Source organism: Lepeophtheirus salmonis, chromosome 6 (assembly GCF_016086655.4).
Source record: "Lepeophtheirus salmonis chromosome 6, UVic_Lsal_1.4, whole genome shotgun sequence".
In the NCBI taxonomy this organism is placed as follows: domain Eukaryota; kingdom Metazoa; phylum Arthropoda; class Copepoda; order Siphonostomatoida; family Caligidae; genus Lepeophtheirus; species Lepeophtheirus salmonis.
This window is the reverse complement of record NC_052136.2, coordinates 49479453-49501609: the sequence shown is the minus strand read 5'-3', so window position 1 is coordinate 49501609 and position 22157 is coordinate 49479453. Positions and strand designations below refer to the sequence as shown.

The 22157-nt window shown below is 30.1% G+C and overlaps 1 protein-coding gene across 3 annotated transcripts in view; it reads right to left on the bottom strand.

Annotated features, from left to right (window-relative positions):
• The window catches only part of msi (RNA-binding protein musashi), a 237317-nt gene that overhangs the window by 31685 nt on the left and 183475 nt on the right, over window positions 1-22157 (bottom strand). The window contains exon 1 of one of the 3 annotated variants that reach the window (XM_040715108.2): window positions 14137-14467. The exons of 1 other annotated variant lie outside the window; for it this stretch is intronic. In XM_040715108.2, coding sequence (XP_040571042.1) covers window positions 14137-14201 — 65 coding nt within the window. In that variant the 5' untranslated portion in view covers window positions 14202-14467. Of the gene's footprint in view, window positions 1-6294; window positions 6367-14136; window positions 14468-22157 lie in introns of those variants that run through there. One more of the 3 variants, XM_071889642.1, reaches the window with a different exon arrangement.

The window sequence follows — 22157 nt, the reverse complement described above, 5'->3', positions numbered from 1 at the left end:
AAAAATCATCGCATTTCATAAATTAATCACTGGATTGGGAGTCGATTATTATCATTACACATTTCTTGTATCGTTTAAGGGAAATATTTTTTTGTGGAGCAAGATATGTTGTCTTTCAAAATGGTTTTTAACCAGGGATGGATCTTATAAAATATCTTTTTTATTATTATTTAATAATAATATATGAATAAAAAACCTTTTAAATCTAGATAAAGCAGAAATATTTTATTATAATAAAATAGAACCATGTTACCAAAATTAAATTTATTACACCTACCCTCCCCCCTCTTTCATAGTATGTTACCCACTGTTGTAAAAAAATAAAATGAATTGGTTGAGATCTGTTTCTTTTTACCCTAAAAAAAATAATAATAAAAAGATTTATGTCAAATGATTTTCATTTCAAAAATTAATTAAAATGTTTGTAATAAATTTATATTACATTACTAATTATATAGAAAAATATATACTTTTTACGGCTACAATAGTAGTTATAAAAACAGGACTGTGAAATTTAAATTTTAAAACAATATGAATCTTTTCTTTTTCGTTAAAACAAAAATTAATAGTTTATTTTTCTTAAATTTTAAACGTTATCAGATAAAGATAGAATAATTTAGATGGGATAAGTTTTGTTTCATGAAATGTTTCTGAAATATTTGAGAAATTAATTTTTTAAATTCGTATGCGAAAATAAAAATTCATGACTCAATATGGATTTTTACAAAAAAATAAAAAAATGCTTAATCACTGATATGGAAGTGGATATTATATTCAACTTTAGGATTTGAAATTCTTCTTAAAATAATTATCCAAACTGATAAAGGGAATATTACTATATTTTTATAACATTATATCGTATGTTTATTTTTAGGATCACATGGATTTCAACCTTTTTTAGGCATTTAATTATGATATTCAAATTTCAGGAACAGGGACTAGCTTGACATTTGGGAAACTTATTCCATCATGTATTTTAATTTGGACTTCAATAAATTATGTGATATCATTTGGATGAATTAAGATCCTCCTAATTAGAGGGATTTCTGATCTATCCTTTTCGAAAATAGAAGATTCATTGAACGCTAATGTTAACAGTTTATCTAAAGAAAACACTGTCATTGTGGCAATTTGCGTTTATTAGCAACAATAAAACTTGTTGGTACAAAAACCGCTAATTTTTAAAAGTGGAAAAATTCCTACAAAATTATATCCCTAAGAATGATGCGACGTAGCGAAGTTATTGGCTACAATTCAACGTATGAATGTTTTATTTACAGTCGTTCCAAGAAAATGATATATACATTGACTCCAAAGACAATTATTAGGTATGATAGAAATATTTACAAAACTATTATATAATGTTTACTGATACTTAATCAATACATCTTCATCAGACTAATTAAAGAAAAATTAACAAAAAATATATATTCCGAGCATAGTTTCAAAATCAAAAGAATAGAACCGCATGTGAAAGCCCACTTCAAGTCCTTCCACTAGAGGTTTTATAGCTAAAAGAGGATTATCCTTTCTAAATGTAAGACTCTTTCAAAATCGCAAATATATATGTATGTAACTCTTGTTAAAATACCCCAATTATTTTTTAAGTATATAAACTACAAGTATATAATCTTATTTGTATAGAATTGGCAATTTATCGAGATAATTACAGTTTCCTAGTTTCAAGGAGTTCGCTTCTTGAGTATGTAATTTTATTACCTTACTCTCTATCCCTAATAGGATTTCACATAAAAGGGATCATTAAAATTGAATGAAATAAAGACGAAATCATTCTAAGGGAATGATTTTTATTCCTTTCCTTTCTTTAAGATAATTTTATGAGGGTTTTTTTCCATTTTTTTTTTTACCTTTCCTTGTTTCCAAAAATTAATCTAATCGAATCTAAATTGTTTTATTCCCTTATTTAATATCTATTAGCTCAATATATATACATAGACATATATCTTACTTATAATTACAATTTATTCAATTAAATATCGGGAATGTAACTAATGGTAAATTATATTTATGTATACATTAATAATTATTATATGTGTATAGAATGATATAATAAATATATAATCTGAACGGCGGTTCCCTATCTTTTATTTTAATTTATTTCTTGGCATTTCTCCTTTGTGAGTAAGCCCATATAACAGAAGAAGATAATATATATAAATATATGTTTGTATAATTGAGATTATAATGCAAATGTTTTTTTTTTGCTCCTTTAGCCATAAAAAAGGCATCCCAAAAAAGAAATATATTTAGCCAAAAGGAATTTCAATTCCTCATAGGTCACGTTATCTCATATATGAAGTATATCCAAATAAGTTATTGATTAAAAATATTAAGATAACAATAAGATTGTATTGGCCCTTCATATGGAACAAAAAATCGGTTACGTTCTTTATATCTATCCTTAACTTATAAACTTGGATAGATAGTTACCAGAAATGGGAAAATAGGTTTATGGTGTTTTAAAAAAAGAACCCAAAGATATACACTAAACTACTCCTAGGCTAACCAAAGTGGTCATTTTTAAAGAAATAGGAAATAGAAGAGTTTTGAACAATATAAGCTATAATTAGACTTACTACATGTAAATAAAATCTAAATTGATCCCTACGTGCTTATGCAGCCACACCCATTCCGGTCAGAGTTGTAAAACCAAATAATTGAATACGAAAGTGAGTTAAGTATTTATTTATGATAGTGATAAACATTGGATCATGGATTGTCGAGATTGATTGATGACGTCACTAACTGATATCTATGATGACTTCATTTATCAAAAATTGTGTTCGATTTCGTAGAAAACAAGTAACTTTATATCATGAAAATCAAGGCTAATAGAAATACAAGGTTGTACGATTATGCTTTTCTAAATAATGTTTGACTTACGCCAACTTTTTAATAGTGACGTCAAAGAGTATAGCTGCCACCAAGAGTAGCCATATATTGCCTTCCTTTACTGATACTGATAGTACCGTTGTTATATTCTATGACGTCAAAATCTGTCTGTTTTGCCAGCAGTCGGTTCGGTACATCAAATTGAAAATTCCTTAAAGTTCGATTACATGATGACATAACTTTTTATTTCTATAAACCTTGATGAAAATCTTTTCTTGTTTGCTATTGTTGCTTTAGAATACTATTTCCTTTGAGGATCCAATTTAGCTTGTGGCAGCTAATTGAATAACTTTAGTCTGTTCAGTCAGTATTTACGAATTTTTCTAATTATGACTCAATATTTGAAAGGGTTATTCCAACGTGACTATTCAAAATGGTAACAAAAGGAAAAATAACATTTTTATAAGTCATCATTTGGACAATGGTCTCAATTTTAAAAGTTATAAGTTAAGTATATATGTTTAGTCATTTCTTCTGGAGGGGTGTTTGGAGCTAACAGGGGGTGAATAAACCTTTCCGTAATGCAGCATTTTGCACATACAGCAGTTTAAAAGCTACTGCCTTATTAAGATATGTTTAGTTGTTGACCCTATCTCAGAGGACATAACTATATGCCTATTTCCATGCATGCAAGGGAAAAGAACACTCCCTCCCGCGAATAAAAAGTTTTTGGAAAAAAAACCCTATTTTAAAAAATAGGAACGGGCATAATTTCCCATATTTAGAGCCAATTCAATTTAATATTATCTTTACTTTTACAAAAACTTTATGTAATTTACAAAATGTGCATGGATGATATAAAAATGTGATTTTGAATGTATTTGATACATCATTAGATAATGAGTTAACGAGCCTTTCCTATTTCTATAGATATTGATGTCATATTTCATCACTATAGTCACTAATTCAATGATGGCACATAACTACCCTTGTGACATTTCTTTCAAGCATCTAAATCAATGTTTTAACAAGCAATAATTTCTCTATGTCATCATGTACATAACATTTAGCTTGTACGTATGCATAACTTAGCCATTACATATACTAAACTATTAATCCACGCTTTAAAGTAATTATATCTAATACATTTTACATAAAAAAAGAGAGAGATTTCATTAGAATCTTCAGATTAAGCAAATATGAATATTCTTAAGTTCAGTTATAAAAAATAACTACTCATCAAACCATTGAAAAGGTAGATAAATATATATCAATGGTAGGTCGAATAATATTAATCATTATGGTCAAATGATTTCAGGGATGTGTATACAATAGTGTTGTGTTGATTTAAGTCAATTGAGTACATATACTTTTGGCAACTGTGAGATCGTGCAACTCTTTACGAAACAATGGTAAACATATGTTTAGTCTTTCTCCTTCATTGATGAGAAGAACCTCATTAACAATGGAGATTGATTAGAAAATAACTTAGGGATCGCAGCATCACGAAATTTAAACTATCATGGATTCAAGTCAAATTGAACAGAGTTGATACAACACTAGAATTGTATATTTAAAAATTTTACCCAAAGAATTTCAATTTTTAGATTTTTTTCCAAAAACTTAGCTTTCCCCCCAACCCCTGAAATATAATCTTTTGAACGCCTTTGATAGCTAAATTTAATTTTTTAACTATTATTTAAAATATTAAAGAATCGTTTATTAAATCCCATCACTAACAATTACACTCATATATTCATCTTCCTTCTTCTAATGAAGGGTACAATCCAGCTAACTACATGTATTAATTGCATCCATCATGATAATATCTTATAGAAAGAGCTGTACAAGTCTAGGAGATGAACGCTGCAATTAGCTTCCTTCACAACGGCATATTTTTGAAGAACTGTATTTTTTTGTTAAGATTTATGGCAATTGATGTATGATATTCAAAAGGAATATTCTAAATAATTTAACTTCAAATTAATGTCGCATATTTATATTTGCCTACAAAATTTATGATCTCACATTAATTGCTTAGAAGAGGAAAAAAAAGTAAGATGTACTCTACAAGACATGAAATTCCATAGGAAAATAAGGAAACGTCATCAAGGATTTAACAAAAAAAAAATATGTATAATTTTCTATGAGAATTTTTCGATACAACATGATAAAAACATTTCAGGAATTTGATTTTTTAACACACATAGAAGTAGCTCTTTATCGACGACAACTAAAGAGAGATTCACAAATACAATAACATTTCACACACTTTTTTTTCTTACATATTTCTTTGAAAAATATTTGAGAAAATACTGAATGATTTATGCATCGTGTTGTAGTAAGTAAATTATTTTGTACTCGTAACAAAATAAGCATTTCAAAATCTTTTCCACTGAAAATATTAAAACAAAAATGTTAAGGACAATTAAAACATTGACCATGTCGTCTGTAAGATTTTTGTTGGAAGTGGTGAGAAGAGGCTAGCTCAGAAAAAAGCCGCCATAGTTTATTACAAACCGATCTCCTTCGATTCAAGTTCGATCTGAACAAATCTTTTAATAAAATTCGGCTTACAAATAATAGTAATAATTTTTGTATGACCTTTTTTAGGAAACAATTTACTTTATTATTTAAATTTTCGACCCCAGTTTAAGACCGCGGTATGAAATGAAATATAAGTCTAGAAACATATAACTTCAGGGTGTGAGAGCCAAATTGTCTTTGCTCAAATATATTTCATACATAATTAAGCTTCGAAATTCTATTCATTCATTATGAATAATTCTATTAATTCCATTTTTAAAATTAAATAGATCTGAAAAATTCCTTTTAAGTGTATGAATTTCTTTGTTTTTAACAATTAATATTAATTGTTATACTTTTAGCATTACATTTAGCAATAACACTAATATTTTTTAATTTTTGAGTTACGACAAATGTTATGTCCATCAGCCATCGACTTAATTCGAACCAAAAAATCGATCTCAGACCAAGTATCATACCTATTGATAACTTAATGTGGCGGCTAGAAGTGGCTCCAATGTTAATTCGGTAAATGCCCCTATTGAATTCGCCAATACCTCGGTACCACCACTATAGTACCGATATACCAAACATCACTACATTCAACCCTTAATTATAATTATCAACAAATACAAAACAGTACTAGACTACAAATTCCAACTCCAACTCAACTTACATATATACAAACATACATGTTTTATTATTAAGAAACAGATAAAAACAAGATAGAAGAAGAGATCTACGTTCTACAATAAAAGTTTGGTCGGTTGAAATATCTACTGATACAACATCAACAACCAGGTGGTGTTATAAAAAAGCTGTAATATACTTATTTAGGTGTGAATATGATTAGAACATAATAAATATGGTTTTAGATACAAAGTCACGCCAAAATGATGAAAGTGTTTAAGATACCTTAATATATGCAGAAGAAATATATATATTCTAAACTTTTACCTTTGAGGACACATGTGCAAAACTCTGGTACTGAAAATATAAAGAACGCATAAGTGGAACGTATTAAAATTATTTATTTTATTTTCAGATACGAGTCACATCTTGTATCTACATATAATATGTTGAACACATTATACGACATTCAATTTAAACAGCAAACCTAACGGTGAATAGCTTATAGTTAACAGGGGTCGCAAAATTACAAATTCCCCAGTAGACTTTGGGAAAACACTCTTCATAGGCTTTGGTAGCCTCAAATAAATTGTTAATGAGCACATAAGACACAAAAAGGACGTTGCCGTCTCCTCTCATCGTCACATTTCCAAGATAAGGTCTATTTTTAGATAGTCCTTCCGTGGCAGAGAGGTTAAAGTTTTAGTTGCCCAAGCGAAGACATCATAGCATTGAGACGTCAGGCTAGTAATTTTGCAAGCCACAGGCAAATTGTAGCAATTTATCATTTATTAGTAGTGATCCTCTCCAAATATTAGGTAAATCATACAATTAATACAAAGAATAGTCATTGTTAGGCAAAGCAAAAAATAAACTAAGCAATTACATTATGTCAACATTTTGTCCCTGTTCTTCCAACACACTTAATTCCTTATCAAACTGCTCAGTTTTAAAACAGATTCCATAGTCTAAAGGTGATTGATAGATATGTATACCTAACAAGGGAGCTAGGCCTCCAATAACTTTTTCAATGGTAGAATTTATCGACAGTATTAATGGTAATTCATCAAGAAGAAATGACATTTTCCATATGATTTTTTAGGTATATATATAGGACCATTCTTAACAAGAAGATTAAAAGCATGGTTTTCCAACCAATGGGTCTCGAGGGCTTGCTTTGTGGCGTATTCACACAATACAATGTGCTGACTCAAAAATTAGAAAATTTTAAAAGCCGTTTCACTTTTACGTATTTTTATTTTGTGCCATTTTTTGGCAAACTTTTGAAGCAAAAGTTGGTAATTCAACAATTTTCTACACTTTTTATGCAATATGTACCCCTTGGATAAACACATAGATGTCCCTGGAGAATGTGCTATTCGACTATGAAAAGACATGGTACCTAAAGACCTTGTATTATACTTCCATGTTGACGTGTTGAGATGTAGGGAGGCATTTTGATGTCATCGGACACCACAACCCAGAGGACCATGAACTGGCCTGGATGTTTGGTCCTGAAGGTTACTTATAAGCTTTAATTGTACTGTAACAAGTGATTACAAAGATTAAATATCAAGTGTGATTCAGATATGAGGCTTCACAATGAATTAATATCCTAATCAAAGAAGACAAATAATTAGATTTTATATAACTTCAGTCCAATTACATGATTAATTTGAACTATTACACTTAAGTTATGAAACTCAAAAACAACTCAAGAGGACTTGAATCCTCTCAGTCAAATCCCTTAGATTGAGTCATTATTTGCAACTTGAGACTTGTGACACAAGTACATATATAGGTGATAAATTAATACAAATACAATATTGAATAAAAATCAGGAAAATTAGATATTTCCTTAAACATACATGGAACCCAGTATTTCAAGAACATATTTGCATTCACATTTCGGTGATCATATGAGATAACAAAGAATATTAATTACTGCCTTCATTGAATGTATGTCTATATAAAAATAGTTTGGAAGGAATGGTATGATAAGTCTAACGACTACGTCAACAAAGTGTACAATGTCTTCAGTCCCACACAAGATGACATGGTGGCTGCGGAAAGAGGACCTTTTGAGAAATAATTCTTGATATTATATGGTACAATATTAATAAATAAAAAACTCTGACACACACTGAAAGTAATACATACTCATTTTCTGGAAAAATGATTCAATCTTGGTTTTGTGATTTGAATTATCTAGCTCTGCCTCGTAGATAAAATTATACAAGAATTTAATATATTCGTAGAACATGCATCAATTTTGTAACTCTATACTAATAATATAATTTTTTTATATATGTATTGGTATCGATGTTCTGTCGAAAGATATATTTTTATGCTTATACACATATACTGATGTTTATATAAAAACAACTATGTAAAAGTCTGTCTAATTGAATTTGAAAAACCCTTAATATAATTTGATTCCCTAGTACAATGTGTATACATATGTATGGTACATATTTTAACATGGTTCGAGTTGTGTTGTTTTTTTACTTTTAATGTAACATCCCCCCTCTCCTCCCCGTTTCTATACTATATATCTGTATATTGGTTTAGCAAAAGCGGACAAACATAGAACATGGAGTTCAGAGAAACATATAAAATGATCTCTATTCGGAATTCATATATATATAATATGTATTCGTAATCATGGAATGGACTACTGTTATATCTACACATATCTAGAATAGTACATAGTAGATGCCTACATAAGAATATCCAAAAATTGTTATTGTGTTTCTTTTCTTCACAAGTTTTTTTTTTTTTTGAATTGCCTATTATCTCAATGTACACAACTTCTTTTAAAAAAATAATACATTTAGAAGGACAGAAAAAAAACAAAAAAAACGTAATTTTCTACTTCGTTTCATTCTACTCATTAAAATTCAAAGATAAATAATAATAAAACGAACAAGAACTAAGAGAACATTTTTCATATGAGAGAAATCATTTAAAGAAATACAAAAACAAAAAAATATAGTTGTTAAAAGATTAAAATTGAAATGATTTTATGTCATTCAAAAGTGTACGATTATTAAATATATGTCAGATCGATAAGGAGTTGACCCTTCTAACCCCCCCCCAATCTATTTATATCTGCTAAGAAATGTACACAAAATTAATCAATGTGGTGTGTCAACACAAAACCAATCATGTCAAAAATTAGGACAATGAAAAAATGTGTCCAATTAATTGTTGTAATTAATAAATATACATGTATGTACGTAGGCTCGGTTGACTTTTTTCAGCCAATTATGAGCTTCATATTCTAATTTCTGGGATGGGTTAAAATATATAGGAATGTAGGCGAATGTTTGGAGCTATCATTTGATATATGAGACTTTGTTTAGTTGTAATATGGTTTTTCAAATATAATCTATCAAAGCCTATCAAGATTTTTTACAACCTTAAATATTTGCAGCCCAAATAAAACGGTATTATAGTTAGATTCAGATAAAAAATCATCCCAGCCTGTTTTTGACACTACATCATCTATTTTTAGTCTCGTTATCGTATATAGTTGAATATCGGTAACAATTTCTATTGAAAATGTCAAAATTTGAGCAAGTTATGTATTAAGAACGCACATATCTTGCAAAAAAATTACCTGTGAATGTTATCTTACATATTATCGCACTCATTTTATATAGGATTGACTAGTGGGGCTGGACTGCTGTCCATAGTCATAGATAAGGACCAACACAATACTAATTATATAATGTTTATCAATTCAAACCCATTTTAATAATATCAACAATTTGCATAGTTCTTCAAAACTACAGAGGCAGGACTGTTTGGAGAATTACGAACATCAAATTTGTCTATTGTATACTTCAAAAAAAGATAGAAATAAACCATCATTCATATTAGGGGATTCCCCAACATTATAGGTAAAATAAACCATATTTGAAACAGACAATAAATTAAAATAAAATGAACATATGTTTCAATGTGTTTCATCCATGTTCTTAAAATACTAGTTAAAATTTAATTACACGTACGTACTTAAAAGATATCATCGGAAACCTTAACGGGAAGTAAAATGATTATTAGGTGAATTGACCCAGAGCTTGTTTCTTCAAGAATAAATTGAATATCAACTAGGACAATGGTTTTGAAGCTGTGGTAAATATGTTTATTCTCTAGTACTGCGTATTCTGTTTGCTTATAATGGTGGTAAAGAAGATTTTGAAATTCGATCAGGTATTACACACTACAAAAAGCTTGAAAACCACCGAAATAGAGTGCCACAACACATAGGTTGAGAATTTTGATTAGCACAAAAAATAAGGACATTTTTAATCTTGCTTTTTCTTTATTATTAAGTATAATTTATTGTTAATATTTTTTACGGTAAATTTCTGTTCAAGAAGCCAAAAAATGATGTCAAATGAGAGTCCTATTTGATGCTCCACATGACAATGCATTCAAAAGAAGGAATATCTGGAGGTCTCTAAATTATCCTACAAATCCACTTATTATAATCCAAATTGCAAAGAAGTACTCGGCGTCCAAAAACGACAAGTGTTATCAAATATGAAATTTTAATAATAAATTGGATTACACGTACTTGAGTGTACAAAACACACCTTGCCTCTAATTGATGCCAGTAGTTACATATATATAACAAGATCATATAATTGCACACTCCTTGTTGAATGAATATTTTTTCCTTGCCTACGATATATTCTACCGGCGACAATAAAAAAAAATGACTAGAGTAACGTTTGAAGCCAGTCAGAATCTTTTTCTTTTATTTAAAGATAAAGAGAAGTAATAGGATAAAATTAATCCCAAAGTGAAGGGATAGTTTTTGAACAATAAGGAGTTACACTACCTTGGATAAAAAAAGGAGGAAACACAAATAATTGAGCAGAACATTAAATATCTCATAAATTATTATAAAAGAAGGTGCTCAGTGTTTTTAATTGACAAAACAAATGCTAAAATATATAACAAGTAAATTTTTTGACTTTTTGTGTCATATTTAGAACGGTAAAAAGGCTTTTAAAAGGTCAATTTACATTACATTTTTTATCTTAATTAATATGACCTGTACCATGCCAAATATAATTTAAGAGTCTCCTACATTCCAAAAGTACATTTTTGGATCTCCCTAGGGGGGTGATTTAAACCCGAAAATAGGACAATCAAATGTATACATATATATATATATGATGAGTGGGAGGGTTCGCTCATCATGATCATTAAGAGTGTATGAATCATAATGACGAGAAAACCACTGGGCTTGCGTGTTTATCCTTGGATTATATAAAAAGGCTTTTAATCTGACTTACAACAATAATAATATATGCTGATATAAAGAAAAAGAGAGAAAGAAGGAAGGAAACGATTGGAGAGAAGAGAATAAGACGAGAAGGGGGGAAGAAGGAGAAGAAGGAATATATAAGTATAAGTATTTGGCATGATTCTTCTTATAGCTATTCCCATCATCCCAAAAGTATATCCACATCCTCACATCCTCGTCAACGATACATTTTCAAATATATATATATATATATATAAAGCAAATATGGAATATATAATCAGCTGACATCAAAAGATTTTCCTTTCTTACATAATGTGTCACGGATTACTTCGCTGACACAAAATATACAATGTATTTAACTGTCAGCTATGGTGGTTCGTGCTTTTTTCCCCATATCAGTGTTCCGGATTTTTATTAGTTGAATTAGAATGATCTCTTGTTAAGCTGCTGTGATCAATTCCCAACAATGAATTAATATTTGGGAAGAATTACCAAACTACCAGCAAATTTTGGGCCCTATTCCCCAGTTTCTTTTCAAATAATAGGTTGCATGATATAATCAAAGCAATGACGTGATGTACACACGATCAGTTAAGCAAGACTTAATAGTATAAACACGCAAAGGGATTGTACAAAAAAATAAAAGTGAAGATCCATTTAAGAAGACATAGTTGTTATTGTAGATAGATAATAAGATGATTATTCAATAGAACTAGTAACAGAGTTGGGGACTTGGACTCTATACTTGCAAATCGGCTTCGTCTTGAGCCCATATTTTGTAGACTTTTGATTTGTTTTATCCCATTATCAAAGACTCAATAGCTAAGACTTGTGAGTCGAAAGCTAATTTATGCTTAACTAAATAAAAGCTTAAACACTATCGACCCTATATCATGATTATGGACTTCAAATTGGCTCCATAGAAATTTGAGAACTCGGTAAAAATAATCATGGATTTGGACTTGTGAGGGAAGACTTGAGATTCGACTTGGACTTTCAGAATAAGGACTTTTTCCTACCACTGACAATTATATAATATTTTTGAGAAGGAATATATTTTACAACCAAATGAACTCTGTACTCCAAGCGACTTTGAATTCATCATTAAAATTGGCTAAGATCCCAGAAGGAGAGGGAAATGTCCTCCCCCTAGAATAATTATTAGAGACACAATTAATGAGACATCCCGTTAATGGGATTTTTGTCACTAAGTTGACAAAATTATAGATCAGGGATGTAAAAATGAAAGGATATAATTAGATATGTTCATCAAATAAAGAGTAATCGTATATATTTTAAATATATTATAGTTAATCTACGAATATGGAAAGAATTAAATATCTGGAATAACCGAATGTAATACAAAATTAATACTTTTAAATATAAAAAGTCACCTTAACAATATAAAAGGGCCTCTCCTTAATTTTCTATGAAAAAACCTTCAGGGATTCGAAACTATTCGATTATCCTAGTTCGACAAAACTTAAAAATTTACGATATTTAATTTTATTTACATTTTTTCCACATAATTTAACATCTCTAGAACCATAGACACAGTACCATCATGAATAATATTAAAAGAGTAGCAAACTACATTTCTAGGGCAGTTTTACAACAACCACTGCCTCCTAATCTGCTTGAAAACATTATCATGATTGAAACCTATAAGTAAACATAGATATTTGAGATATTTTTATAGTCGATGATGATCATTAATAGGAATGGTTCATAAGACTGCCAAATTAAAAAAATTATTTTAAATGAGTCTATTTGGTTGTTAAGATGACTTAATTTTCAGTTTCATGAAGCGTCTTTAATAACAAAGAATCAGTAAATTCACTGAAAGTAGAGTCATTGAATTCCTCCAACGAAAAGATAATTCAAAGTCAGAATCGAAATAATTGTGTTGCAATGACAGATAGGTCCATGGTATATCTCTAATAACGAGCTATTTACTCACAATGTCACAAAATATCAGTCCAAAAGAGTGTTCAAATGTCAAAATGAAGATAATTTTAAAAGAGCTGCTTCAGATCATTGTATTTCAAAACAGTTTATCAATAGCAAATAGTACTCCTTCAGGTCATCCCCCTAAACATTGATTATACACATACTTTGAGTCTGGTTTTGTTTGAACAGTCTGTCATAAAATATAAATGCCTACACATATACACGAGTATATTGATTATATTGTAGGGACATTAAATGTCAAGTACTTGTTTACGAGAACTTACATACCTATAACACATAACACAAATAAATGTCTTTCTTCATGTACGTATACATACATTGTACATACAAATTGTCATTTTGAAACAATCACTAATGTTATGTTCATTGCTGTCACTTGTCTCTCATTATCATATTCAATGACTAATTCATTAACTGAAGATTAATGTCTTTGAAAAGGACTGTGGAGGGGGAGGGAGAATCGACTTCGAAATAGTATCACGAGAGGGAATAAAAAATAACATTCATCTGCTCATAGACTTTATGAATATTCACGTGGTCCGTTTGTCGTTCAAATTTATCATCTGCTAAAGTATTATTTTTTTAAATGGATTCTAAGTACATATTCAATCAGATGTGGACCTGAGTTCACAGGCTCCATGGAATTTTCAGATTCCATACAACATCTTAATAGCTCATTTGATGATGATTCTTTAACGAAATTGTGAGATAATGCAATTTATACACCTTAGTTGTAGAATAAAATTAAAGCCCCTCGCATCATATATATTTTTTATTCCCCTTATTCAATCAGTGGTACGTGATTTGAAAATATAAATCTTCACGAGCATTGTTATATATTATGTATCTTTATACCTATATAATTCACTTACGGTTGACAGTGCGGTGGAGCATCTAATTGTGCTGGCGGTGGTCCCGAGGTCAGCACTAAGTTCATTACTACTCCGCCTTAGAAATGAGTGGATCTCGAAACGTTTTGCTCAAAGCAGATATGAGTTGACAATAAATTATATAATTATTTATCGCTAAAAAAATTATTTAATCCTATTCTTTGATAAGCATGGGGGTAAATAATTCAATTCAAAACTCGTCACTTCCACCACTTTAATTTTTAAAAAACAATTAGAGAAATGATCAAAACTACAAAAATTATAGGTAACGACTTTGTCTCTCTTCCTCTCTATATAATTACCATAGGACTAAAAAATCTCAATTTTAAGTATAGAAAAAAAGCGTTTTCGGCGGGCATCAGATTTTTCTTCTCTTTTTCCCCTTTTGTAGTTGCTCTGTGGCCGACCGGGCGAGAGAGGGAAGACGAGGGAATATACATCACTAACACTCAACATAACACACGTAAGCTGAAGGGGGAAAATAAGAATCTAGAGAGCGCTCCTCTAAGAAGAAGAAAAAAAAAGTAATGTTCATCGCCACAAAGGAAAGAAAGCGGATGGGCGAAAAAGAGCACGCCTGAAGCTTTTCCCCCCTCCTCCCCTTTTCCTTCCTTACTTTTTTTTCTTTTCTTTCTTATATCATAAGCATTAAGCGCATCTTTCAAATTATAACAATGATTTTAATTTTGCTTTTAAAATGTGTAAAAGCAGACGAATTTATTATTCATATAATTATTATTAGAACATTTAATGCAATGTAAGTAAGTAGAAGGTATACTGAACTTTAGCAGTAAAAGGAAGCCGGCAACAAAGCCGGTATTAAAATAATAACAATAATGACGCTCCTTTTGCGTCACGAAGCATCATCCACATAATCGGATGAAAAAAAATCAATAAACACGATGGTTGTGGATAGAAAAATGAACAAAAGGTTTTTTTTCTTCCTTCTTTGGCTGAATGAAATATGTATAAAAAAATAGGGAAGAAGTGTTAGGATGATGAATTTAGTCCATATGTCGATAACCTTTTTCTTTCTCTTATTTTTTATCTCCCAAATAACATTAAGAGATATTTATTGATGCTATTGACAGATAATAATTGCAAAAATATATATCATAAAATCATTTGATGGAATCATTATTCCATTGCCAAATCAATAGAATATATTTTCCTTATTTATTTTTGCATATTTTTTATGCAGAGCATTGTTAAATATTTTGTAATTCATCAAATTCGTAGGACATTTTCTATCAAAATGGACGTGTTAACAAGAGTTCTTAAAAGTACCAAACAATTATTCTGGATAGGAGAATCTTATTTGCTTTGTTTGCTGTGCATCTGCCAATCCATCCGAGCATAGACCCCCCCTCCCTCTATAACCAAAGGGTAAATAATCCCGTCAGCGCGCCCTCTATTTATTTCAAATAAGTAGCAGATGGAACATAACAACATCAAATAAAGAAATATTTCATTTCGTTCATCCCATCATTGCATCACAACTAAAATAATACTGTACGCTTTTACCCCATTTTTATGTGAATAGTCCTTTATGCATTTCTATAACTTGTCATGTCCATGTAGCAACTAACAAAAGAGAAACTAAAATACAGTTATACCTCGGATTGCGAGTTTTTGAACTCATAAATCATTGCTCTAATATAGAGATAACAAGTGAATTCCTTGTAAGTTTATATATGTATATTTTTTTTTGTTTTTACAAAAAGGAATCACATCTCAGAGGACATTGATGAACAAAACTATTATTTTTGGCATATAATGATAGTAAACTAATTTTTAAGAGGCAGTCCTTGAATCAAATTTGGATTAACAGCACTACTCTGACAAAGATATAGCTTTAAATTCAAGGTTATCCTGTATTTTACCACGGTAGATAGTTATTCTCCAAAATTAAGACAATACACACAAAAAAAAAAAAAAAATGGAGTAAAAGTGTACAAACTTTAATTCATTAACTGGCCTACAGGGGTGAATCACTCTATTAGTATCTATTGTAGTAAAGTTGACCCTTTTTTTTGCTAAAAGGGTTTAAATAAATCCGAATCCTAGAACAATGGTAGTCACAGCAGTCTCATTGGAACGCATCAAAGTTATGTGTGGCATTGATTGCACCTTTCATGTTGTACCATTTCTTCATAGAGGGGTAAAACTTACGATTGTCCCGCAACTTCTGGGGAATTTTTTATAGTTATAACAAAAAAAAGTTCCTCTGGTCTATAAAATTTTAAATCTCATAATTTTCGATGAAAAATAAATTTATCTTATAAACAAATAATACTAAAATAAAAATAAAAAGTTTTTGTCTCTTCTAAGAAAAATTTCTGTCAAATTTGTTTTTTTTTTTAAATACATAAGCTTATGAGTCATAACTGTCAAATACCCAAATGTTTGCCCCCCCCCATCCTGAAGACGCCACTGATGACGTCACTATTAGATAGTTTGCCCCCCATATTTGAAAATACATTCCGTGGTCGGCGGTCTTACCTCGGAAAATGTGATGATTAGAACTCTCGCGGCTAAACATAAGTACAGTTTTTTTACACTGGACACTTTGAAATCGATTGGTAAGTAATTTAACGTAAAGAAATACGCTCTTTGACATAGTTCATAGTTTTAAGATATCACAATTTTTTTCTGGGAAACGGCATTTTTAGTTATATTTATTATCATCCTTGAAATCACTATACCGGTGGATTTTTAAACATTAACAGAGATAGGCACTATGTACAGTTACACATTGGATAACGAATGTAGTCCATAATATGAGAAATGGTCGTCATTATTATTAAAAAAACATCTTGAATCTCGATAAAGGGTATGATGTTTATAATGTCCATTTTCAACATGGATAATTTGTTACTTAAAAGCCAAACCATCTCATCTCACAGGTCCCGAGAACCATTGATTTCATATTAATTTGCTACACAATTATGAAGCACGATAATAATGAATGTAATCAAATTTCTGCAGTTGTTGTAGAATAAGATTTATATTTCAGTTTGGGGGGGGCAACACGCATTGCATAAGGACCGTCCTCTTAGTGCTCCCTTGTAGTGTTGACGCTGGACTTAACCACATACATTTTGTAAGACTAGACGATTAAGAAATTTTGTCTCCAATAACGTTTGTTTTGTGGTCAAAAACTAATAACGGAGTTATTCACTTATGTCCCACCCCCCTTGCCACGTAACTTTATAGATTCTAGTAACATAGCGAGCTCTAGAACATCCATATTGGAAATTGTATAATTTTCTCCCAGACCACATCAAATCAGATGGACCACTTACCAATATTTTTAGGAATTAAATCCTATAAGTTTTATTGAGATTTTTTAAATGGGGATTTAAGTATTGCTTTATTGATAGATGATGTGGCCACTGTTAGGAATGACTGCATTTTTTAAATTTTTCCACAATAATTAGTATTAAAAGAGAATGCCAGTTAAATTGATTGACATGATCAATTAAACAAGATTAATTAAGTGTGGAAAAAACTTTATGTCATTTAACCTTTTTAATTTTTTTCTTTTCCAAAAGAGTTTTAATTTTGTTAAAATCTGCATTTATATACCACTTGGACAATGTATTGGCTAATTGTACATTAACCGCTAATAGGGCAAAGTCATACTATGAATATTGTTGGTAATCAAAGGGTTGACTGTTTTTCTGATCATATATTGGATAGAATAAGTATTTTATGTCCTAGTATAGACTCACTAATGTTCAGGTGCCCGTAGTTTATTAACTTTTGTATCTATTAATTGCTGCAAAAAATCTGCATATTGTACTATTGACCTCATTTCATTTGTAAATTTTTTTCAGGGTTAACATTAGTAATAATTAGATCATCGTGGATACTACAAATATACCTTTATTTATATATCTCCAACATAAAAGAGAAAGTCACGGCATTCGCGTAATGGACGAAAAATACATAGAAAATTACAATTTTCTATGTAAGTAGCAGACTCAAAGTATACACAATATAAAGCAATATTTTGACTCCTAGGGCTAATATTGTGTGACATATTAAAAAGTAACAAAAAAAAGAAAAAGTTCAGAATGTGATGTATATACATTTAGAAAAATAAGACTATCGATTCTTATTCCTCTTGGGAGTTTGGGATTCCAGAGGATTATGCAGAAGTCTTATTTTTTGCTTCTCCCCTACAGAAGATTCTGTGAGGATTAGCTGATATGTAAACATATTTAATGAGTTTCACTTGTTCTTAGATGCTATCTAGAGAATATTATTTGGATACAAAACTCTATCAGGGGTTTATCATCTCTATGTGAGTACAATCAACATTAAATTATATACAGGGAAACCTACTTTATACTGTTTATTTAGAGCAATGAATTTTAACGAAGAGGAAATTATTTTTCATTTAAAACGCCATTTTCCAGGCGGGAAAAAGTATTAATACCATTGTCAGCCTTCCATCTTTTCTTTATTCCATCGTGATTATCTTGATTTTTGGTTTATATTCTATAGATCAAATGAAAGCTGTAAACCTTAATTTTAACAGAAGTGACTTGAACTCTTTAATTAAACTTACTAAGCCTATCAAAATGATTGAAAATAGTTTCATTCGAGTATATACAAAAAAAAAGGAGACATTTCCTGAACAATCTTTTTATAACATCTTATTTTCTAAAAAAAAATATATACAATTTTACTATGAAAAAGTATGAAATATTTATACCTGAAATAGTCTATTTATTATAGAATTTTTTTCAATTATTAAATTGGATAATAGAGGTAAAAAGGTAATGAAACATTGATTTAAGGCAGTTATAAAATCTATTTTATCGTTTTAAATTCTAAAAAAAAGGTCTACTTTACTAAAATTGACAATTCGCTGAAAATTACTCAAACTTGTTCCAAATAGTCATTGGAAAATACGACATAATTGGAACTCGAAATATCTAGTAACACTCTTAATAAAATTAAACAGATTTAAAGAATTAAGGTGGATGTGGACACATTCTCAAAAACCTAAAGTAGACCAAATCCGAAAATGAGTATATTTCTCTTAAGTATTATTATATTTAGTCTCGAATCAAATTCTATTATTTCATAAATTCTTTGAATCAATCAAGTTATTATTAAGAAGTTTTTTGTATCTTACAAATACTTTTATATTTTGTAATAAGAATAACCAAGTGGTTCATTAAAATCGGATACTTTGAAATTTAAACTTCAACATGATATAATTTATTAATTAAGAATAGATTTTTTTAGAAAATAAACACTATAAATATATGTGTCTGAGCTCTCTTAATCATTTATCTAGCCAACCTTAGTGGCAGCGATGACTTCCAGGCTGTGGCTAAAGGGATGGCATCTGTTGCAGATGGAGACCACTGTATTGGCTACTAGTGGCTTTGAGGGTTTAGGTGCAGGTCTTCCCTCGAGATGCACCCAAAAAGTGTAGTTAAGGGGGTTGACATTAGGGGTGTAGGAGGGTCAAAAGTATCAAAAAAGAGTTCAAAATAATTCAAAAGAGTCTTGCAACAGGAGAAATTGATTTTTTTAATTTCCGGATTAAAAAAAGGTATCTACACGCTCACAAAGCTCTTTTTTCACCCACTTTTTTTAAATAGCTTTCTGAGCAGTATGGTATGAAATCCCGAAATCTCTTGCATGGGCCCTCATGGACGTGAGAGAATTAGCCTGGGATGTTATCTTTAATTTCCGGTCCAATGTGACAACTTTAACAGAGTCTTTCTTTCTATACAACCTTTCTGACTTGCTGACGGCGTAGAAAGTGGTCCTAGAGACGCGTAACTGCTTGGAGTGCGAGAATGGAAATTCGTCGATCACGTTCAAATGTAATTTTCTCGACTTGTACGTAAGCATGAGAGCTCAAGTTTGTTTTGTTTAATAACTAGTTGCTTATGCTTTAATATATATATATATATATGAATTAACTTCAATCCCTCAATCTTCAGTTATTATTAAATTAATAATAAATTAATAATTAATGAATTTTTCCCCCCATTTTATAAGAAACTAACAAATAGGCTATGTAGTCGCTTCAGTCTGTATTTATTTGGTCCAGTCCAGTATTAAGATTGGTACTCTCGGTCCTTGGAACTGATCTTTAACTGTCGGTCCTTCGATGTTTTCATAAAAATGTAGATAGTTTATTAAGCGAAATAAGATATATGAGACATTTAGTCAGATCAATGCGCCTATCCTGCAAAAAAAATAGTCTCATTTTCATTATAATACAATATAATACGAAATTATTATATTTTTACTTAATTATATAATTTACTTTGTTTTATAACGGAATAATTTAAAGAAATTAAAAACACCCTCAATAATGTCACAATTTATGGATTTTACTTTGTTTAAAGACTGACAGAAGAGAGTGGACTGAACCACGGTCCTAAATTAGGACCGACACAATACTAGCCTAGGGAACTTTGACTAATGCCTTCTTTCAAAATTTTCTCATTAATCTGGGTGAGAGGGGGGATTTGTTCTCAGTAGCGCTTATTTACGATAAGGTTCACATTATTTATTTGAAGTCTAAGATTAACAGAATAAATGCATTTATACATCTTGTATAATCTGTATTATGAGCCACAACACAGTGAGTGATGACAGCCATCAGAACAAATAGAAACGAAAGGACTGAATTGGTATTATATTTGTACTATAGTACAGAAAAGAAACTATATACAAATCGATTTTCCAATTGTACTATTAATATTATTATTCAGACTTTCCGCCAAGTGGAGAGGAGAAAAAACGATTCGACATTGAATATATGTATGTATGTTTGTCCAATGGTACATACATCTGTCTAATGTTCCATAGACATGTAAATACTCGTACCCTTTAATATATGAATCAAAAAGGCAACGACTCACTTCTTCAAGTCATGTTTATTTATCTTGAGCGATACGATGAATCGAAAATACAAACGACATTTTCCTCCCCTCAAATTTCTTTAATACTAAAAAACATATTGAGGGATTGGATCAAGATTTATTATTTTTATAAATTACTTTGACACTTCTTGTACAAACAAAATTAGTTAATTTTTAACGGCCCCATACCAGTCCAGGATTTTCATACGGAAACGAATGACTAATATTACATGCTAATCAGGAGCCTTTTGGTTATCTTAAAAAAAATCTAAATTTCAACATCGCAACCCTGACAATTGAAAATTGTTTTAAAGGAGAACCGCTTAGCTGTCTGCACAGCTTTATTAGGTCAGTTACAAGCAGCTGCGACCAAGTTGGAAAAGGAGATAAACTAGGTGATAGGTAAGAATGATTCCGTTTTCGATTCTCAATACTACCCTAAGTCTAGCAAGGACTTACAATTTTAGCTCAGCAAAACATCCTCAAGGTTATTCTCCGTCCTATATGAACACACATATATATTCAATCAGGTTTTTGAATATTACTGAAGGTAGTTGAAAAGACGTTCACTTCTTATGAGTTAATCAAGGATGACAACACCTTAGGGTAAGAAAATTCACTCTTCAGTTTGTCAACTCCAATAACATGGGCAAGCTAAAAGATAAACTCAATTTTCATCACTAGCCATAATACTTAGAATCAAGTTATATCAGCTATTGATTTATTTTCCCTTATATCTGTAAAATTTATTCATATAACGATACAACAAATTTTATTGCATTTAAGTATGGACTGGGGTTTCTCTGCCTGCTTCCGGGTATTTTTGGGACTGTACACTTAGGATAAATTAATGAGAAAAAAATTTATAATTGAAAGTATCACATCTATCTATTTCATAATATAAACAAAGAAGCTTCCTTTATGAGATTTATTCAATGAAAAGTTGAGTACATTTAAATTTAACTTGAACATTGAAAATTACGGTTTAGATAATGTTTTTTAAAGATTTATACTACATAGTACGTATGATGTGCGTCGACAAAAAGGAATGCCCAACGAAGCACCTATTTAAATTATTGTTTAATTATAGCTTCACCTTCT